This window comes from Pectinophora gossypiella, chromosome 9 (genome assembly GCF_024362695.1).
Source record: "Pectinophora gossypiella chromosome 9, ilPecGoss1.1, whole genome shotgun sequence".
Lineage (NCBI taxonomy): Eukaryota > Metazoa > Arthropoda > Insecta > Lepidoptera > Gelechiidae > Pectinophora > Pectinophora gossypiella.
The window spans coordinates 8,192,585-8,201,025 of record NC_065412.1 but is presented as its reverse complement, the minus strand read 5'-3'; the positions used below and the strand labels follow the sequence as shown (position 1 = coordinate 8,201,025).

The 8,441-nt window shown below is 35.2% G+C and overlaps 1 protein-coding gene across 1 annotated transcript; it reads left to right on the top strand.

Annotated features, from left to right (window-relative positions):
* Positions 1-5,799: 5,799 nt before the first annotated feature.
* Positions 5,800-7,043, top strand: LOC126369795 (lipase 3-like). The gene has a single exon (XM_050014359.1). It carries the CDS (start codon positions 5,826-5,828, stop codon positions 7,041-7,043), a length of 1,218 nt encoding a protein of 405 aa, XP_049870316.1. The 5' UTR covers positions 5,800-5,825.
* Positions 7,044-8,441: the final 1,398 nt, after the last annotated feature.

Below are 8,441 nucleotides of genomic sequence, written 5' to 3'. Positions count from 1 at the left end.
AGAGCCACGCTCTTGTCGGTGCGGCATTTTCCATGCTACATTATGATTTCCCTTTTGCCTTCCGCCCCGCAGTACTCTGTCTGACGCAAGTGGGATGGCGCCCAGAGTAGTCTATTACAAAGCCATACCAAAAAAAAACAAACAAAAGCCATCATTTATGTACTCGTGAAATATACTTAAACACGCCCTTAATAGTAGGTAGTTAAGTAGTTTTAACAATCACCTGGTTGTGTACGTGTCATATTTGAGCCCTTGAGTATTGTATAGGGCCTCTATTGATCTCTCATGAACTGACGATTAATTGTTTTTTAATTTATTTTGTTGATATTATGGCGTACTGTAATGTACACGTAACATGTGGCGTTTATTTATTGCAACTCCCGCTTGTCTAGTTTTTACTATTTGTCTTATAAAGGAGATCATCGGCTCTCCATACTTTGGCCGGCCCAAATATGAAAGTGCCGGCCAGAGAAAAAAAATGTATCGAACCTTTCAAGTAGATTGCTCTGAACATTTTTTACTATGACACCAAACGTGTATGACCATTAGTTTGACTTTAATTGGATTATAAAAATCTCGATTTTTCATACATTTTGTAAAAAAAATATTATGTCCGTTGGGAAAAAGAATTATACAGGTGTATTACAAAGAACCGTTAGAACATTTATTAGTATGGCGCCAAACTTCTATGACCATTATTTTGACATTTATTGGACTTTCCGTTTTGGTTAATATGTTAAAATGCCGGCCATCGAAAAAAATACGTCAAATCTGTCTAATAGTTGCTTCTCAATATTTTTTAATATGACACCAAACATCTATGACCATTATTTTGACTTTTATTGGAATTTAAGTTTTAGTTCAAATGTGAAAAGTGCCGACCAGCAAAAATACCATGTTGAGAGTATCGAGTAGATGTCTGTTAACATTTTTTTATATAGCGCCAAACGTGCATGACCATTAGTTTGCCTTTTATTGTATTTTAAAAATCTTGATTTCTTATTTATTTTGTTTAAAATAAAGTGCTTTGGGCAAAAATTGCGGTACGGCGGATGACAAAGGACCTTAAGAACATTTAATAATGTGGCGCGAAACATTTTTGACCATTATTATGACTTTTATTCGTCTCTCTTTCCGTTTTCGTTCAAGTGGGAAAATGTCAGCCAGCGAAACAAAATAAGTCAAATCTTTTGGTAAACGATTTGAAACGTATTTTTTTACTATATTACCAAATATTGACTTTGGCATTTATTGGACTTTTAAAAAAATCTTTTTTTATATACATTTTAACAATGACAACAAGCAGAGCTTTCCCAATGACTAGTTTACAGTCAGATAAATACTTTGTCTTTTTGTTTTGTGTGTTGTTAGGTGAACTTCTATATTAATACTATCTGATTTTAGATAAGACGGTGGCTGTAGTTTTTGCATTCGACTCAACGTTACGGCCTAAGTTTAGGTTGAATTATGGTATTGATTCATCTTGACTGTAGATGGTTACCACCCTCCAAAGATAAGCTTGCCATCTAGTGACGAAAATCGTATTTTGGCATGACGTCTGAAGTAGCTGTTAGGGAAGACAGGAGTCGGGCAGTTGTACTTTGCATGTATGCCGATCACAATGTTCTGGTGCTACTCGGCCGATATAGCATAGTACCTCACTTTTCTTAAAAAAAATAAGCTTCTAAAGCGTATACACGCTTTAGAAGCTTATTTTTGGTGATACCACCATCAGGTGAGATAGTGGTCAAACAAAAACATATTTTTGATTTATAAAAATGTGTCCAAAGACGACCACGATATTACGCCTTTACCTGCATTATCGCCAGACAAAACTTTTTTCGCTAAAGTGTAGGTATGTATGAAAACTCCAGATTTTTGAGACATCTAATTGAGTTCAAAATAGTGGTCATAGACGTTTAATGTCATAATAATAAACATTCTGACGATCCTTTAAATAACGCGCCTGTCATATTTTATTTTGAAACAAAATAAATCAAAAATCGAGATTTTAAAAATCCAACAACAGCCAAACTAATGGTCATACACGATTATTGTCATAGTGAATAATGTTTACAGGTATCTTTTCGATAGTTTTGACATGTTTTTTTTTGCTGACCGGCACTTTTCACATAGAAAATAAAACGTAAAGTCCAATAAAAGCCAAAATAATGGTCATAGACGTTTGGTGCCATAATAATAAATGGTCAAATGGATAAGTTTTAACGGGATATACCAATATTGTTTCTTGGCCGGCACTTCACATTTTCACCAAAATGTATGAAAAATACAAGATTTTTTTTAATTCGAATAAAACCGAAAATATTGACGCTACAGCTTTGGTGCCATAGTAATAAATGCTCAGACGGATAAGTTCTAAGGATATATACCATTTTTTTTACTTGGCCGGCACTTTACATTTTCACCAAAAATGTATGAAAAATACAGTTCTTTTAATTCGAATAAAACCGAAGATATTGACCCTACAGCTTTGGTGCCACAGTAATAAATACTCAGACGGATAAGATCTAACGGAATATAGCAAAATTATTTTTTGGCCGGCACTTTGACTTCTGGGCCGAAATCCGATGATCTCCTTTAAAATATATTTTTTGAATTTACTCTATAATGATACCTAATTGATAGTTGAGAGGTTACTGTATTTACAATTGATCAGATACATAATAAGTTTGCAATTTGTAACAACAAATTCTTGGTACGAAGCCTCCTGTTAATTTAATATTTTATGAACTTTCAATGAGAGATTTTCCAGACTATGTTCACCAACAACAATATAGATACAGCTTTAACGTGATAAATACCTATTTTCTCATCGGGTACTTACATAATTATTCCAAAATACAATGTACTTAATGGCAGAAACATATGTCACATTATGTATAGAAATATGTTGCTACATACCTAATGTATGGAAGATGTGTTGTGCCTGAATGTAATAACAAGGGGTCATCATTTATACCCAAAACAAAGATAAAAGATGCATATGTCTGTTATTAATGAAATTAGAAGGTTAAGGTTAAGGTTAAGGTGAAGGTTAGGTCAGTTTTTTCTTTGTAGCCTAGAAAATCCCTCATTACTTGTAGATATTCGCTATTATAAAAAAAAGTAATTAAAACACATAATACCGGGTTCTTACCGCGTTAATCAGGGGTATGAGACTCCCGATATTTCAACACTGTTACAAGTGCCATGATCACGGGACGACTGATGAAATTCGAGTGGAGTAGGTAGATCCCGGTAAGACCCGGTATTATGTGTTTTAATTATGATAATAACTGAGTAAACCTCAAACAATGTATAAAAATATTTTCTGTAAAACTGTTACAACTGGACACATTTTACGAGTCAAATTATGTCTCGACCCTCAAAAGTTGTCATACTAATACATCGCGTTTTATCTCAAGAATGGTTAAATAAATATAGGTACATATTAAATATTCTCCAAGACCGATTTAAACAATTTTATGCTCGACAACTTTCCTTAATCACTAAAAGGTGGGTTTAAAGGAAATGAAATATTTTCAATAAGTAAACCTATTTTTGGGTCATTTGACGTTGAATTTCGGGACCCGCGATTTGTAATTTATGTTAGCCGTAATAATAACTTTTTCAGTCAGTATACAAAATGACAAAATGAATGTGGTACCATCATATAAAGATTCTATCTATCTATATAATCTCTCATTCGGAGATTCCTCTCATTTTTTTGTATTAATATTGTTTATACTGTATAATACTTACTCTTCTTGGTATCGTGTCGATGGAAATCTAAACAGTATCGGCTCAAAACTACGCAACAAATATGGCGCTATCCGCGGCGCTCATCAGATCCTCATGCGTGCAGGTGTTCGGGCACGCAAGGCACGATGTAAGTGTTCCATCGTTAGGGGAACAGTGCCGCATTTGCGTCATCATCATCATCACCTTTCATATCCTCTACTAAAAAGACTAAGTTGATATCAAATGGAATTTCTTGCCGGAAACTTCATGGAAATTTTAGTGAAAATTCCACTTGATATTAACTCAGAATCATGGTCTGAATCATCCCCCTTAGTATTCGTTACGACGTCACTAACCTGTATATTACACGTAGTAATTTCAAAAAAGTAGGTAGGTAGTAGGTGTTACTTTCTCATTCTGGCCTTTAAATCTAAGGTCTTTAGTTATTTAGTACCTAGCCCTTGAGCACATATGCCTGTAGGGCCGCAATTAATCTGTATTGAACTAAAGGTACTTAATTATTTTTATTGTTATGCAAATAAGTATAACGGTTTGATATAGGCGTGGTCCGTAGGTCGTAGGTATATTATCAATACAAGCAATTTATTTTAATGGAAATTGTTTTTTTTATTGCGTGACTCAAGATCATGCAACATTTTGATTTAACTAACTGTTCAACATAGCCTTAAGCTCAATGTGACGGAAGGATTTCCGAGGCTATTGCATTTTATTACCAACATCTGGTTTTGTTCTTCGAGTAGAGAATGAATAAGAAATACTATCACGACCAGAGAAATGTTTCAATAGGTTTTGTTATAAAAATAATTATGACATTATGTCATGGAGATATTAGAACTAAGGAACAGAACAAAAGTATGTTCATCATTATCGTAGTAATAAATATAAGTAGTAGGTATACCTAAACTTAACCTAACCTAACCAGAATATTTCAATGATCTACTAGCTTTGAGTTCATGTAAAGACTTTAGAGGGTAGGCAGAGGCCTACCCTAATGGAAAATGGGCGTGATCTTATGTGTATTTACGAATTTGAATAAAGAAAAAAGTAAATAATAAGTGCGACATTTTATCACGTTTTTCTATGACGTCATAGGTTGCTTTTTCATACAAATTCCGTAGTAATTTCGTGTTTTGTGGTTCAGAAAATAGTGACTGATTTGACTAGTTGGAAACTACCCTATTCCATAAAAAATAAGAAATGTGACATTGACATTGATTTAAAATACGTCAAAATAAGTGTCAAAATTCACCACATATAAATAGACTATTGATGACAACCGTAAAACGTAAGTAACTAGAATTAATTATGGTAATAATAAAATAAGAAAAGAATATTATTTAAAATCAGGAAATTAAATAATAACATGAATATTCTTCTATCGCAAATATTCATTAACATTGAACCTTAAAGCCTAATTGCTAAGGTTAACCGGAACCAGTTGCGTGAGGGGACGATGAGGCGCAAAGGCAAAGTCGTTAAAAAAAACTTGTTTTTGTAAAATTAGAACCAGTTTGTAAATATTTTAAAAATAAATACCTATTATTGTGTAGCGGTTTTTCGTGTCTTGATTAAATGAAAGTTTTAATGATTTTGTTATTTGAAAAACAATTTCTAGTAACAAGGCCCGCAGTGGAGCAGCGTGTTGGTGTACGCGTCATTCGTTCTCAGATGGTGGGTGGAGGTATGTGCACTTTCCATGGCAGTGCAAGGAATGCCATGGGTGAACCAGTGGTAATCGTTACCACTACTAGGTTTAAGTAGACAAAGTTTGGAAAGTTCTTTCTTAAACCCCTATTGCATTAGGTACAATTATAATGACCACATTTATAATTAAAAACGCTGGCACGATGAGACGATGAAATCGTTCTTTTTTCGAATTCGTTTTTTTACACAACACATGTTTAATACGTTTTTTTATAAAAAAATTAAACCAGCGGCTCTAAAGACCTCAGTCTCCTCTGGCTGACATTGACAGTCTTCGCGGTCCGAGTGTACTGACTCGTTTTCGCAACACACCGTACACGCGACTAAGTTTTTGGCATGATTGGACGTATGTCGCAACCATGGACTTCACTAATTGCACTTTCATTCATGGTATTTTAATTTTTCTGTGCGTCGGTTGTGTTCAAAACAAAAGAAAATTAAAAAAAAATGCAGACGATATCAGTGAGTCGAACTCAGATCTTCATTTAAACTCGTTGCAACTGCTCAAGAGATACGGTTATCCGTCGGAAAGACATTCAGTGGTTACAGACGACGGGTACATAGTGAATTTGTTCCGAATACCGAGGCGTGGCCCTCCAGTGCTCCTAGTTCACGGAATCGGCGACAGTTCCGACTGCTGGCTGGTTTTGGGTCCGACGAACTCTCTCGCATTCTTGCTATCCGACGCCGGTTTCGACGTTTGGTTGTACAACGCAAGAGGCAATAAATATAGCAAAGGACATACCCGAAATCTTTCCAGCAAACAGTACTGGAATTTCAGCTATGAAGAGATGGGGTCTCAGGACTTGCCCGCCACTATTGATTATATCCTGCGTGCCACGTCCCAAACTAAACTGTCGTACGTAGGGTTCTCTCAAGGGACCACGATATTCCTCGTAATGTGCAGCATGAGACCCGAATACAACGACAAAATTAAACATGCCATTCTACTGGCACCGGTGGCCTGGTTGAGCCATTTGAAGTTCCCGTTCATTGATATATTGACGCAGAATTTAGAACAGCTGACAGCGTTAGCCGAGAACATAGGCTTGTACGAATTGTTTTCCGAGAACCCTGCGCTGAATTTATATCACGCTCAAGTGTGCAATATTTCAAGTCCAGCGAAAGTTTTATGTGATTTAGAGTACTATTTTAGTTACGGCTTGAAGAATATAAGTAATTTGCCGGTGGATAGATTGCCGGTGATAGCTAGTCACATTCCGGCGGGGTCGTCCGCTAAAACTTTTGTGCATTTTATGCAGGGATATGTAAGTAAAAGGTTTCAGAGGTATCACTATTACGGAGGCGGTAAAAATACAGACACGTTTGGGTCACCCGAGCCGCCTGAGTACAACGTGTCTCAAGTCAGTGCCCCAGTGACGCTCATGTGCAGTGAAGTCGACTGGTTCAGTGGTTACGAAGACGTTCAAACACTCAGAAAATTCCTACCCAATATTGTTAACTATGTAATGTTTAATAAAAATATGGACTTTACACATCTCGAGTTTGTTTTCGGAGCTCGAGTAAAGGCTTTAATTAACGATCCTGTAATTCGTTTGTTGAGATATCTTGAATAAATAATTGTTAGTAAAGACGTCGAAGTGTTTGTTTTTAATATTTGATATTCAGTGTGTTTCAAAGAAGATCAAGGAGATTGGAGTAAGTATGTACTTAAGTGCTTATTTTGAATAATTTTGTGGAGTCAAGTAAGATGGAAAAAATGTAGGATATATTTATAATTGATGAGGGTAATGCAGATCGAAACTTCAGCTAAGTGCGGTTATAAATATTTCATGAGAGAAGCTGTGCTTTCGTCTGGCCAGTTTAATTTCGCCTCGATCGAATAAAGTACCTATTTTTATTTGAACGGGTTACGAGCGCTTGATAGCTTTGACAGGTTAGTGTTATTTTGTCTATTTATTTATTATATATATTGTTTAAATACATGTGTAGTTCAATGTAATTACTGTTTGTAGACATAAATAGATTATATTAAAGTGGTGGTAATTCCTGTACTCACCATCAAATTTTATTTTAAGTTATACCTGTCATTTCCTTAAAATAAAATAAGGAGGTGTATGTAGGAATCGGGGCCATTATGCATCTATTATCAAGTACCCATGTCTCTACCAGCTAGTTACTTAGACCGAAACCTACCTAACAATCCTAATTAATTATAATGTTACCTGTATTAGGGTTAAGTAGTAAGTTCTACAAGTAATTATAAATTGAGAAGGGTGATCGTATTAAGTTGCTTCTATGTTGCAGTGGGAGCGAATAAAGAACATAGAACAGGTTCAGCTGCTTATCTTCTCGGGCATGTCGTAAAAATCTGAATGGATTGTGTCCCTTTTAGCTTGTCACCAATACCATCATATTACGGCGATGGGCGGTTCACCTGCTTGTGTCACAAATTCACAATATGGTTTATCAAGTCCATCTTACAATACAATACAATACAAAAACTCTTTATTGCACTTAAATCACATAAAAAATAGTATTTTAATTAAATATTGTAGTACATCTTAGGACTTCGTACCTGTCAAAAATATCTGGAAGATGTCTTTTAATTACTCACTTCGGGTTTAAGGATTACAGGCGTTTTTGTACTAGTCAAGCCATATTATAATATTGTTTTAAACTTAGTTTTATATGTAGCTGCCATAATATTTCATTTTTATTACTATGTTAATCAAATAATATGTGTTGTTACATGAGTCATGTCAGGGGCCTATGGCGGCTCAATAATAACCCTGACACCAGGGTTGGTGGGGTTGGTAATTCACCTCACAACCCACATGTTAGAAGAGAAGAATCAAATAATGAAACAAAAAATATCAAACAAACCAATCACTCTCTTTTTATAACATCCAATATTTTGTCTAAAGCCCACGTGAAGTATTATTGACAGTAAATTAAAATGGCGACATATTTCGCTACCAGTACGTAGTACGCACACGCTACAAAACAGATTG